This window comes from Myxine glutinosa, chromosome 1 (genome assembly GCF_964187855.1).
Source record: "Myxine glutinosa chromosome 1, kmMyxGlut1.1, whole genome shotgun sequence".
Classification (NCBI taxonomy): Eukaryota; Metazoa; Chordata; class Myxini; order Myxiniformes; family Myxinidae; genus Myxine; species Myxine glutinosa.
Genome location: NC_136261.1, coordinates 422,915,249 through 422,929,941, shown reverse-complemented (window position 1 = coordinate 422,929,941; position 14,693 = coordinate 422,915,249). Strand labels below are relative to the sequence as shown.

The window sequence follows — 14,693 nt, the reverse complement described above, 5'->3', positions numbered from 1 at the left end:
CTCCTGATCATCTCCTTGGGGTGTTGGGTTGAGGGGGTAAGGTTGGGCAGGGATTGGGAGAATGGGGGAATTATTTTCTCGCACATGACCTCTCATGAGTACTCTGACAACGTTTGAAAAACATGTGCCAGTAACTCATTGGCCAAGTTGTTAGCTCACACATACACATACAAACATGCAGACATACATCCAATTGTTGGATTAATTGTTGTTTGCTTCATTCTGTTTGTATCGTTATTTCTCTTCTGAATCTTTTGTTATCATACATCCCATCACAAAACAACCATGACTTGTTACAAGAGAAACAATGGCTGAACAACTCCCTCGAGTGCATTCAGTTTTTAAATGGGGAACGGGGTGGGGGACATGACCCTTTCCAAGAACACCCATTCCTTTGGGATTCCCACCTCTGTTTGCTCTTTCTCTCCCTGAACCTGCTGTAGTTGGGATGCCACGCTCTCCATTGACTGTGACACGTGAGGATACTTTGCAGCCAAAACATCCTGCACAGAATAAAGAAACAACAGAAGTAAAGAATCGTGAACCTTCCGGTGGATTAAAAAGGAACATCCTGCACAAAAATAGATAAATACTGCACATTATATACATTTGTGAGAAAATCACAGTGAAGACGATGGCCGTTTGTTCAAACTTCATAACAATCTCTTTTCTTTCAATCTATAAATGTACGAGAAAAAGTCGCAGAACGACATCAACCACAAAAACTGTTTCTCAACTGTATTCAAGGTCGATGTTTGGTAAAGCACTGAAGCTTTCATGATTACTTCAGTCTACATTTAAATAATTATATCATTATTTGGCAGGTTGCTGAACTGAGCTTATATGACGTCACCGCCTTTTCTAATATATGAGTTGGAAGATTGAAAGTTTCTCTGGGCCATGAATGTTCTTCCTCATTCCAAAACAAACTGAGTTTCTTGTGGTGGATTCTGAACCCTCATCATGTTAATGTAAAATCAACAATTTAACCTTTTTATCAGTTGGTTACATGAAAAGCTTATTAAATCCTCTTTACGGCTTGTACAGGTGAATGATCAACAACACATGATAAACAATTCTAATGAGACACTCATTCTCAGAAATGTCACATTTGTGAGGAATATTCCATTACCATGATGTAACAAGATGATCAGAAATCGATAATTGATAATCGGAAAGTAAAAAAAAATTCAGGTGTAACCTCAAGACCAATACATAAAAAAAAACAAAAAACAATAATCATTTTCACTGATGTACTCACCTTTAGTTCAGCATGAGCAATCTCCACAGCAACAACTCTGTGGTTCTGATGTTCTCCACCCATGCACATCAAGCACATCAAGCTCTCATCATCCTTGCAATAGAGTTGGATTGGCTTTCCATGTTCTGTGCATCTTATACTCTTCTTCACATTCCCAATATTATCCACCATGTCGGCAACGGTCACATTCTTCTTGAGTTTTGGTTTTTGTGGAAAAACCTCACGGCAAATTGGGCAATCACAATCTTCTTCCCTGTTCTCCCAGCATTTCTCGATACACACACGACAAAACGAGTGGCCACATGGCAAACCAACAGGCTCTTCATAGACCGCAAGGCACACTGAGCAGGTGAGTGCATCCAAATTATCTCCCATATCAGAGGAAGAAGAACCCATCTCCTTGGGGTCAGAGAAGAGTGTGAAGCAGAGTTGAATTAAAACCTGCAAATGGAGATTGAAAAGAAGAAAAACTTAAGGTATTGAAACTGTAACTATAATCACATAAATAAATACAGCACATACGTACCTCCGCATACCTCATCAGAACGCATACCTCCACCAGGTTGACCAGTTTATACGTTTTGTATCCCACTGATAGGCTCGATCTGTCTCCGGACCTCAACCAAAATGTAATCGGCTTGTTGTTGTGACATACCAACTCAGCCACCACGTGTAATCCGAAACTTTTTGAAATATCGTGCTATATATCGTTATTGGCCGTCTGTCTCAATGGTGAAGAATTACTTTGAAGAATTCTTATGTCCAGAACCAGTTCTTCACCAAAGTCTGATCAACCTGTCCTTGTCAGACAACGAACCTGTCCACCAAATGTCGTTTGAGATTTCCTCCTCACAGACAGACTGATAGACAGGGGTGAAAACATATCCTCCGTCAACCTTCAGTGATGTAGGTAACAATTACGTGAGGAATAATTAATCCTTCAGGGTATTAAAGTGTGTGTGGGTTTGTCTGTGTAAGTTAAACAGTTAAAAGGAAGGATTATGTGCTTGAAAAGTTTGAGGATAACTGATATGGATAGAATGTGTTGGTTGCCATGTTGGATTTTCAACATGAAACACTTACTTTTGTTGGGAAGAGAGAATCACAAAACAAAGGGATTGTGGGTAACAGTTGAAATGCTGGCAGTAAATAAATTTCGATGAAGATTATTGTCAAATGGAGTAATGAAGATCAGGGTTCAGTGAGAAATGCAGTTTTTTTTTGTATACATAGTCGAGGCTTGTGGGAGATCGGGAGCTCGTACTAGTACAATGAACGGATCAGAAAGTCACAGGACCAAAGAAACAGCAGAGAGAGGGGGGGAAACACCAACAGCAGAGAGAAGGTGGAGTGGAAACACCAACAGCAGAGAGAGGGGGGAAACACCAACAGCAGAGAGAGAGGGGAAACGCCAACAGCAGAGAGAGCGGGGAAACGCCAACAGCAGAGAGAGAGGGGAAACGCCAACAGCAGAGAGAGGGGGGAAACACCAACAGCAGAGAGAGGGGGGAAACACCAACAGCAGAGAGAGGGGGGAAACACCAACAGCAGAGAGAGGGGGGAAACACCAACAGCAGAGAGAGTGGGGAAACGCCAACAGCAGAGAGAGGGGGGAAACGCCAAAAGCAGAGGGAAACGCCAACAGCAGAGAGAGGGGGGAAACGTCAACAGCAGAGAGAGGGGGGAAACACAAACAGCAGAGAGAGGGGGGAAACACCAACAGCAGAGAGAGGGTGGTATCACCAATAGCAGAGAGAGGGGGGAAACGCCAACAGCAGAGAGAGGGGTGAAACACCAAAGGCAGAGAGAGGGGGAAACACCAACAGCAGAGAGAGGGGGGAAACACCAAAAGCAGAGAGAGGGGGGAAACACCAACAGCAGCGAGAGGGGGGAAACACCAAAAGGAGAGAGAGGGGGGGAAACACCAAAAGCATGGCCAAAGTAGTTGAAGGCCAAAGGGTTATTGAGGGTCTAATGGGGTCTTGAGGGTCTTAAGGGTCTTGAGTGGTTAATTTGTCCAAAAAGTCTTCAGGATCTAAAGTTAAAGCTCTAAGAGGTTTCGATTATCTCTGAAGGGTCTAAAATCAAGGGTTTGTTAAGGTCTGTGAGGTCTAATCGGCTGAAGCGGTCTGAGGGTTTATAGGGTGAAAAGTAAACGGTCTGTGATGCTTTGAAAGGTGTATGGGATTTAAAAGGTCCAAATATCTCAATGCTACGTTCCAATATTAGGTAATTAACGCTACACCGCACGTCAACACTTGAGTAACAACATGGCAGCTATTGTTAAATTCCCCGAAGTCGAGTATTCTTTGGCTCTGGGTTAACGAATTGTTTTTATTAGCCGCGTCGCAGACGCTGGTCATAGAGTGCCCTCTGCTGTTGTTATTGTTCTTCTTCTTCTTGTTCCTCCTCTTCTTGTTGTTGTTCTTGCAGAGAAGACAAAACCTCAAAGCTCCACCCATTCTGGGAACCATAGCTCCACCCATTTTGGGAGAGGCTTCATGTAAACAAATATCCACCATTTTATTAACTCGCATAGCTTTGAGGCCTGTTTTGTAGGCCCGTGGTGTCTTCCTCTCTCACACAGTTTTATTTCAAATCAAATTCGATATATCATTTCATTTTACACAGTCGCTAACATAGTTTTAGACTCGGTTGAAAAAAAACGGGAAGAAAATCCGATGAAAGTTGCCCTTTATAGAACGAAATGTATTCTCAAAGGCCTGTAACTTCAAGTCCATTAAGATATATATTTTTTAAATCGCGGCAAGGTCAGTCATACACTGCCCGAAATAACAGACGGGAAAATGCCGAGATATATATATTTTGTTTAAATCGCGGCATGGTCAGTCATACACCGCCTGAAATAACAGACGGGAAAATGCAAAGATATATTAAAAATTCGTCCATTTGATGACAATCGTCAGGATGAAATATTTAATTTATACGTCGTCACAATAATGTGGAGAGAGGAGCATAGCTTCGTTCACGTGTCGCCACACACGGGAAATTGCCGAGATATATTTTTTTTAAATCGCGGCATGGTCCGTCATACACCGCCTGAAATAACAGACGGGAAAATGCCGAGATATATTAAAAATTCGTCGCCACACACGGGAAATTGCCGAGATATATTTTCACTTTGCACAAAAATAACATCAAGTAATCGAATCAATAGGAATGTCCTGTGCCTATAACATCGACGTTATAGGCACAGCTGCATCTAGGCATTGTGTAACATCGACGCGGCTTTTGTTTTAATTAAAACTTTTTTACTTGTTCCATATAAGATGGAGGTTCATGGAAGAGTAAAACCAGGTGTTGGCTTAACGGTTAAGATGGCTGGATTAAGATTGCAAGGTCCTGAGTTTCAAGCCCCTGTCATGCAAATGGGGTCAATCTTGGATCTGTATTTCATAATGGAGTGAAATATGTTTTTGGGGCCAAATAGGGTCAATCTTGGATCTGTATTTCATAATGGAGTGAAATATGTTTTTGGGGCCAAGTGGGGTCATTCTTGGATCTGTATTACATAATTGAGTGAAAGATGTTTTTGGGGCCAAGTGGGGTCAATTTTGGATCTGTATTTCATAATTGAGTGAAATATGTTTTTGGGTCAAGTGGGGTCAATCTTGGATCTGTATTTCATAATTGAGTGAAAAATGTTTTTGGGGCCAAATGGGGTCAATCTTGGATCTGTATTTCATAATTGAGTGAAAGATGTTTTTGGGGCCAAGTGGGGTCAATATTGGATCTGTATTTCATAATTGAGTGAAAGATGTTTTTGGGGCCAAGTGTGGTCAATCTTGATCTATATTTCATAATTGAGTGAAATATGTTTTTGGGGCCAAGTGGGGTCAATCTTGGATCTGTATTATATAATTGAGTGAAATATGTTTTTGGGTCAAGTGGGGTCAATCTTGGATCTGTATTTCATAATTGAGTGAAAAATGTTTTTGGGGCCAAATGGGGTCAATCTTGGATCTGCATTTCATAATTGAGTGAAAAATGTTTTTGGGGCCAAATAGGGTCAATCTTGGATCTGCATTTCATAATTGAGTGAAAAATGTTTTTCGGGCCAAGTGGGGTCAATCTTCGATCTGTATTTTATAATTGAGTGAAACATGTTTTTGGGGCCAAATGGTGTTAATCTTGGATCTGTATCACATAATGGAGTGAAATATGTTTTTGGGGCCAAGTGGGGTCAATCTTGGATCTGTATTTCATAATGGAGTGAAATATGTTTTTGGGGCCAAGTGGGGTCAATCTTGGATCTGTATTTCATAATGGAGTGAAATATGTTTTTGGGGCCAAGTGGGGTCAATCTTGCATCTGGATTACATAATTGAGTGAAATATGTTTTTGGGGCCAAGTGGGGTCAATCTTGGATATGTATTTCATAATGGAGTGAAATATGTTTTTGGGGCCAAGTGGGGTCAATCTTGGATCTGTATTTCATAATGGAGTGAAATATGTTTTTGGGGCCAAATGGTGTTAATCTTGGATCTGTATTTCATAATTGAGTGAAATATGTTTTTGAGGCCAAGTGGGGTCAATCTTGGATCAGTATTACATAATTGAGTGAAATATGTTTTTGGGGCCAAGTGGGATCAATCTTGGATCTGTATTACATAATTGAGTGAAATATGTTTTTGGGACCAAGTGGGGTGAATCTTGGATCTGAATTTCATAATTGAGTGAAATATGTTTTTGGGGCCAAGTGGGGTCAATCTTGGATCTGTATTTCATAATTGAGTGAAAAAAGTTTTTGGGACCAAATGGGGTCAATCTTGGATCTGTATTTCATAATTGAGTGAAATATGTTTTTGGGGCCAAGTGGGGTCAATCTTGGATCTGTATTTCATAATTGAGTGAAATATGTTTTTGGGGCCAAGTGGGGTGAATCTTGGATCTGTATTACATAATTGAGTGAAAAAAGTTTTTGGGACCAAATGGGGTCAATCTTGGATCTGTATTTCATAATTGAGTGAAATATGTTTTTGGGGCCAAGTGGGGTCAATCTTGGATCTGTATTTCATAATTGAGTGAAATATGTTTTTGGGGCCAAATGGTGTTAATCTTGGATCTGCATTTCATAATTGAGTGAAAAATGTTTTTGGGGCCAAGTGGGGTCAATCTTGGATCTGCATTTCATAATTGAGTGAAAAATGTTTTTGGGGCCAAGTGGGGTCAATCTTGGATCTGCATTTCATAATTGAGTGAAAAAAGTTTTTGGGGCCAAGTGGGGTCAATCTTGGATCTGTATTTCATAATTGAGTGAAAAAAGTTTTTGGGACCAAATGGGGTCAATCTTGGATCTGTATTTCATAATTGAGTGAAATATGTTTTTGGGGCCAAGTGGTGTTAATCTTGGATCTGCATTTCATAATTGAGTGAAAAAAGTTTTTGGGACCAAATGGGGTCAATCTTGCATCTGTATTTCATAATTGAGTGAAAGATGTTTTTGGGGCAAAGTGGAGTCAATCTTGGATCTGTATTTCATAATTGAGTGAAATATGTTTTTGGGGCCAAATGGAGTCAATCTTGGATCTGTATTTCATAATTGAGTGAAATATGTTTTTGGGGCCAAGTGGGGTCAATCTTGGATCTGTATTTCATAATTGAGTGAAAGATGTTTTTGGGGCAAAGTGGAGTCAATCTTGGATCTGTATTTCATAATTGAGTGAAATATGTTTTTGGGGCCAAATGGTGTTAATCTTGGATCTGTATCACATAGTGGAGTGAAATGTGTTTTTGGGGCCAAGTAGGGGTCAATCTTGGATCTGTATTTTATAATTGAGTGAAATATGTTTTTGGGGCCAAGTGGGGTCAATCTTGGATCTGTATTTCATAATTGAGTGATAGATGTTTTTGGGGCAAAGTGGGGTCAATCTTGGATCTGTATTTCATAATTGAGTGAAAGATGTTTTTGGGGCCAAGTGGGGTCAATCTTGGATCTGTATTTCATAATTTAGTGAAATATGTTTTTGGGGCCAAGTGGGGTCAATCTTGGATCTGTATTACAAAATGGAGTGAAATATGTTTTGGGGGCCAAATGGTGTTAATCTTGGATTTGTATTTCATAATTGAGTGAAATATGTTTTGGGGGCCAAATGGTGTTAATCTTGGATTTGTATTTCATAATTGAGTGAAATATGTTTTGGGGGCCAAATGGTGTTAATCTTGGATTTGTATTTCATAATTGAGTGAAATATGTTTTTGGGGCTTGTGAAATATGATTGACAACTGGGGTGAATCTTGGATCTGAATTTCATAATTGAGTGAAAAAAGTTTTTGGGGCCAAATGGGGTCAATCTTGTGTTACGTGGTCCCCTCGGTGAATACCTGGTCTCAGTGACCCCCGGACCGTGAGAGGAACTTCGCCAGAAAGCTGTATTATATATGCGCTTTCGCCACGCAAGCCATATGAATTTCACCCAAGAGACAACTGCCGTTCAAGGATAGATTTCAAGGGTAATGATACCAAACAATTTCAATGACACAACCATCAACCATATTTCAATGACACAACCACGGAGATTTTCCCCGAGCAATCAACAATACATAATCCTCACCAATTCCCAATTCACAATCAATTCCCTATGATTAAGATGGCCATCTTATACATGTGTGTCCCGGGGAGTACTCACGAAACCCTTTTGGTCTCGGTCCCGCACAATGTCTCTGGGCCCCTCTTGACCAAGAGGATAGTCACCGTCACCGCACTCGGGCGGTTGAACGAACCCCGGGCGGACGTGCTCCAACGTGCCGTCTCGTACCGGGGACAGCTGTTGCAGCGCACCTCCTTGCCAAGCAACGGGGCAAAACCAAAACGCGGTTTGCAACGCGAGCGAGGCTCCAAAGTGCGACCCGTACGTTCCGTGCACGAACTCACGGGGACTTCACGTGTCCAAAGGTAATTACGCGGCCAGGTAACTCCTCTCGCCAAACGGGTTTCGGAACGCCCCGGTTTTCCGCGCAGCGCAAGGTCGATTCCACCTTCTCGTCGTCGCGGGGCGAGGAAGAAGAATCCCCGTCATTTTTCTCCTCGTGTCTTTTCTTCTTCCGTTTCCGGCCACTTCCGTTTCCGGCCACTGGTTCCGAAGGGCTCCTGACCCTCCCATCACAACAACCCTTAATATAATACACACGGATAAGCAACCTGAATGGTAATTCCCATACATTCACATAAATATGTAACACTTGGATCTGTATTTCATAATTGAGTGAAATATGTTTTTGGGGCCAAGTAGGGGTCAATCTTGGATCTGTATTTCATAATTGAGTGAAATATGTTTTTGGGGCCAATATGGTGTATTAACCTTGTAATATGTAATATGGTGTAAAATACACCTTGGGTCTGTATCACATAATGGAGTGAAATATGTTTTTGGGGCCTAGTGGGGTCAATCTTGGATCTGTATTTTATAATTGAGTGAAAAATGTTTTTGGGGCCAAGTGGGGTCAATCTTGGATCTGCATTTCATAATGGAGTGAAATATGTTTTTGGGGCCTAGTGGGGTCAATCTTGGATCTGTATTTTATAATTGAGTGAAAAATGTTTTTGGGGCCAAGTGGGGTCAATCTTGGATCTGCATTTCATAATTGAGTGAAATATGTTTTTGGGGCCAAGTGGGGTCAATCTTGGATCTGCATTTCATAATTGAGTGAAAAATGTTTTTGGGGCCAAGTGGGGTCAATCTTGGATCTGCATTTCATAATGGAGTGAAATATGTTTTTGGGGCCTAGTGGGGTCAATCTTGGATCTGTATTTTATAATTGAGTGAAAAATGTTTTTGGGGCCAAGTGGGGTCAATCTTGGATCTGCATTTCATAATTGAGTGAAAAATGTTTTTGGGGCCAAGTGGGGTCAATCTTGGATCTGCATTTCATAATTGAGTGAAAAATGTTTTTGGGGCCAAGTGGGGTCAATTTTGGATCTGCATTTCATAATTGAGTGAAAAATGTTTTTCGGGCCAAGTGGGGTCAATCTTGGATCTGTATTTTATAATTGAGTGAAACATGTTTTTGGGACCAAGTAGGGTCAATCTTGGATCTGTATTTCATAATGGAGTGAAATATGTTTTTGGGGCCAAATAGGGTCAATCTTGGATCTGTATTTCATAATGGAGTGAAATATGTTTTTGGGGCCAAATAGGGTCAATCTTGGATCTGTATTTCATAATGGAGTGAAATATGTTTTTGGGGCCAAGTGGGGTCAATCTTGGATCTGTATTACATAATTGAGTGAAATATGTTTTTGGGGCCAAGTGGGGTCAATCTTGGATCTGTATTCCATAATGGAGTGATATATGTTTTTGGGGCCAAGTGGGGTCAATCTTGGATCTGTATTTCATAATGGAGTGAAATATGTTTTTGGGGCCAAGTGGGGTCAATCTTGGATCTGTATTTCATAATTGAGTGAAAGATGTTTTTGGGGCCAAGTGGGGTCAATCTTGGATCTGTATTTCATAATTGAGTGAAAGATATTTTTGGGGCCAAGTGGGGTCAATCTTGGATCTGTATTTCATAATTGAGTGAAATATGTTTTTGGGGCCAAGTGGGGTCAATCTTGGATCTGTATTTCATAATTGAGTGAAATATGTTTTTGGGGCCAAGTGGGGTCAATCTTGGATCTGTATTTCATAATTGAGTGAAATATGTTTTTGGGGCCAAGTGGGGTCAATCTTGGATCTGTATTTCATAATTGAGTGAAATATGTTTTTGGGGCCAAGTGGGGTCAATCTTGGATCTGTATTTCATAATTGAGTGAAATATGTTTTTGGGGCCAAATGGGGGCAATCTTGGATCTGTATTACAAAAGGGAGTGAAATATGTTTTGGGGGCCAAATGGTGTTAATCTTTGATTTGTATTTCATAATTGAGTGAAATATGTTTTTGGGGCCAAATGGTGTTAATCTTGGATTTGTATTTCATAATTGAGTGAAATATGTTTTTGGGGCTTGTGAAATATGATTGACAAGTGGGATCAATCTTGGATCTGTATTACATATTGAGTGAAATATGTTTTTGGGGCCAAATGGGGTCAATCTTGGATCTGCATTACATAATTGAGTGAAAGATGTTTTTGGGGCCAAGTGTTTGTGGATCTGTATTTCATAATTGAGTGAAAGATGTTTTTGGGGCCAAGTGGGGTCATTCTTGGATCTGGGGTTCATAATTGAGTGAAATATGTTTTTGGGGCCAAGTGGGGTCAATCTTGGATCTGGGGTTCATAATTGAGTGAAATATGTTTTTGGGGCCAAGTGGGGTCAATCTTGGATCTGGGGTTCATAATTGAGTGAATTACGCTGTAAAAAAAACCTGAACATTTTATTTTATAGAAAAAATATTTCCATGACCTGTGAAGCAGAAAGGAATGAATTTGCATTCAACATGAATCAGAATAAAATATGTGATTTAAATAAACAAGAAGAAGGAAAACCAGATAAACCGGGTGTTTCACTTCACTCTCTTCCGCGCACATCGTTTGTTTAAAGGGAGGACAACATGAACAGATTGATGAAAATAAGAAACTTGTGGTATTTGTTACACTTGAGGTACTTCCCTGTAGTTTGTTTCTTTAACAATAAAAATACTCTCCGGGTAGCACACTAACTAATGTTGGCCCAATGGTGGGAAAAGTTGGAATGGCCATAATAGGATATTCGACATTGTACGTCGAACGTAGTCCATACATTTACCCCACTCACCCCCAAACCCTTAACCATAAATAACGAGCCGACACCAAGAAACTCGACACGGATGTTCATCATTTTCTGTACAGTTTCTAAACATGTCACGTTATTCCCAGAACTGGATGATTCTCTTGAAGCCTTGAATGGAAGTCACGGGTTTGGCTCTAAAAGTTGTAAAAAAAAAAATTTTTTGACTCGCCCTCATATGTATGTACAGGTTACAAAGTTGGGAAAACAGGTAAGTGTAAAACTTGCAAATCAAACAGGTGCACAAACACATCGGGACCAAAACCAAGTGGGAACCATATATAATAACCACATTTATTTAATATTTACCTTCGCCACCAAAGGTGGATGGTGGTTATGTTTTCACCCCTGTCTGTTTGTCCGTTTGTTTGTTTGTTTGTGAACAACATATCTTAAAGAAAAGTTGTGGATGGATTCGGACAAACTTTGGTAGAAATGTAGCGCATGTGACAAGGAAGAAATGATTAGATTTTGGTGAAGATCCGGATTCGGATCCGATTACTAGAATTTTTTAAATGATTCTGCACCATTGGGAGATCGGGCCAAAAACGATACACAGCAGGATATCTCAAAAAGTTGTGGACGGATTTGGACGAAACTTGGTTTTCGTTTTTGGATGGAACGACGTTGTGGACGGTTGTGTGTCTGACAAGGACAAATAGATTCGATTTTGGTGAAGGTCTGACTATGGATTCGGATATGACAATTATTTAATTCCTTTAATGATTCTTCACGATTGGGAGACAGGTCCAAAAACTATACATTGCAGGATATCTCAAAAAGTTATGGATGGATTTGGACGAAACTTGTTGGATCGGTTGGGTGTCTGACAAGGAAGAATCGATTCAAGTTTGGCGAAGATCTGAATATGGATTCGGACATGATAATTATTTAATTTTTTAAGTGATTTTTCACCACTGAGTGATATGGCCAACCAGGTGGAGGTATGCTCTCTACTGAGTGTTGTTTTAGTTATCTTTGTTATTCTAAAGATGTTTATCAATCTTTGGAATAAAATCATATAATAATCTTTTATTCCACATCCCAGTAACAATCACATTAATTTAATATTTATCTTTGTTATTCTAAAGATGTTTATCAATCCTTGTTATAAAATCGTATAATAATCTGTAATTCCACATCCCAGTAACAATCACATTTACATTACCTCTCCTGATGACGCCGTTTTCAAACTGAACGATTGTTCGATCATTCAAGGAAGTAATACGGGTGTCAGTTTCATGACATCACACAGGAATGTAATGACGTCATCGACGTGCTGTGCCACTTTGACCTTGTTGTTGCTGTTTTCACATCTGAGGACAATCTCACCATCTTTTGCTTCCACCTCATTTCTGGAAAGTCCGCAACACTTTCATAACTTCTTCACTTCACATTGTAACAATGATGTATAAATTATTATCATTACAAAAATATCACGTGAACATTCTTTATATTTTATAAATTTAATCTTCAGCTCGCTCTGAAAAGTCATTCAGACCACAGGACTTCAACTTTGTTATTGTTAAAATTTACAATGTACTCTTATGATCCTTTTGCTGATCAATCTGAAAGTGCAGGTGTGAATTTTGAGGTGGAAGAAAGACGAGAGGCGGATAATGAAGAGATGAACACAGAACCTGTGGTGCGTTGTGATATTTCCAGTTTGGGTGTGACCAGGACTGTCACGCACTCAGGGTGGGTTTGTTTACACCATTTACAGGAAGATTGTGTTCATCAATGGGAGATCATTATGTTACCATCTGAATGACACAGGAAAGGTTAATGGGAGTAATAAATACCATGGGTGAGAATTTGTGATAATAACAGATGGAGGTGCACTGCGAGCAAGAACACCTGTGGGGGGCGGGGGGAGAGAGTGAGAGAGACAGAACAGCCTCTGGAAGGAGTTTCCATAGATGGGAGAAGTGAAGAAAAAAAGAAAAAAAAGAGGTGAGGTGTGCAGCCAGCCTGGACTTTGGGAGATTAACCAAGAGGGGTTTGCTGGAAGAACGCGTGCATCCTGTGGAGTTGATGTGGAGAATTGGAGGATTATGAGAGTGGAGGGAGACATGTTGGAGAATAGAGGGAGAAAACCGAATGACCACCGACCAGTCTGCGGTGTGAGAGCTGCAGACATCGTGCTTCGACATCATCACGAAGATTCCCATAATTTTGAAAGGCCCACTCCATTTATTGACCACACCCACACCATTTAATGACCACGCCCACTCCGTTTAATGATCACGCCCACTCGATTTATTGACCACGCCCACCCCACGACATCCGTCGATTTCCATTCCTCTCCTTCCATCTCCTGTCTCGTCCCAATCTACCTTCTCCTCCTGACCTCCCCACCTTCGTTAACCTTCCCTATTCCCTCCCACATATCTTTAGGAAATATTAACTATCATTTTCACATGACAACACACCAACGGACCACACCCATCCAAACATCTCCTGCGTGTACGTAATACATAGATGACGGGTTTAGAATTCCTCCATTAGATTTTGACCATTTTGCTTCAACATTCCATCAATTCATCTATCTATAATTCCAGTAATCTCTGTGTGTCTGTGTGTGTGTCTGTGTGTTTGTCTGTGACCGCTGTTTCGCGACAACTACCAGTCCGATATACTTGAAACTTGCCAGGTATATTGCTGGGGACCCGAGGATGTGCCTTTTCAACGTTTCATATTAATCGGACAAGTAGTTACCGAGCTATGTCCAAAAACGATTCAACCAATCAGAGAGCAGCGAGCTATCACGTGTGCCGAACGTGGCGAACAGACTCTGCCTCGGACGGCACATTTGAGAGCGTATTCATTTATTTCACGTTGGCAAACTATGTTGCCGCTATGTTGGCGTTAAACTATGTTTTAAAACTAATTAAAACTAATTTGCGATTCTTTCGCTTTCCTGCGCGTTTGTGCATGCCATGGCGATTTCTTTACCAAACTCCGCAAGCCGTTGGCTTTGGACCAAACCATTTCATGTAAATAGAGGGGGGGGGGGGGGGGGATATAATTTTAGATATAGATATAGTACGGGCATGCCCTAGTGTTAATAATAATCCAATTAGTGTGACGACGCACTCAGAATGAAAATAAAGTAATTACCATTAATTGTTCCCTTTTTACAGGTTATTGGTGAAGGTGAAATGCAACGCGTGTAGGTGAAATGCCAAGGGTACAGGTGAGATGCCACGTGTACATGTGAACAGGTGAAATGCCAAGTGTACAGGTGAAATGCCAAGTGTACAGGTGAAATGCCACGTGTGCAGGTGAAATGCCAAGGGTACAGGTGAGATGCCACTTGTACACAACACAACAGGACTGTCCCATGGACAAACATGCTCGTCGACCTGAAGCCTGAAATCACTTGGTTCATCAAACAGACAAATGCGAACCCCAAAGGGTCCAAACACATGGTCAAACAACTGGACCATTTACCATAGATGATACCCGACCTCACCTAACCTAACCAGGTACACACCGCTCTCAAATTGATCACTGTGTGTCACCCACCAGGTAAGTATGATTTGTTCATCCCACAGGATTCCTTTTCTCAATTTGAGTTCCGTCTTGCTTCACCGGCACAGATTCACTGCATGTGATCATTAGTCCACCCCCCTTTACCTCCATGCCCCCCATTCCCCGTTGGACTTAGTCCGAAACGGGGGGGGGAGGGGGGGTTTGGATTGGGG

At 40.9% G+C, this 14,693-nt stretch overlaps 1 protein-coding gene across 3 annotated transcripts in view; it reads right to left on the bottom strand.

Moving 5' to 3' along the window:
* Positions 1 to 12,198, bottom strand: part of LOC137418013 (E3 ubiquitin-protein ligase TRIM17-like) — a 54,238-nt gene extending 42,040 nt beyond the window's left edge. For 2 of the 3 annotated variants that reach the window (XM_078770611.1, XM_078770613.1), the window contains exons 1-3: positions 12,155 to 12,198; positions 1,262 to 1,702; positions 408 to 503 (exon numbers count right to left, since the gene is read on the bottom strand). In XM_078770611.1, the coding sequence (XP_078626737.1) occupies positions 408 to 503; positions 1,262 to 1,657 (492 nt within the window). In that variant the 5' untranslated portion in view covers positions 1,658 to 1,702; positions 12,155 to 12,198. Of the gene's footprint in view, positions 1 to 407; positions 504 to 1,261; positions 1,703 to 7,911; positions 8,325 to 12,154 lie in introns of those variants that run through there. The other variant, XM_078770612.1, reaches the window with a different exon arrangement.
* Between the last annotated feature and the right edge of the window lie 2,495 nt (positions 12,199 to 14,693).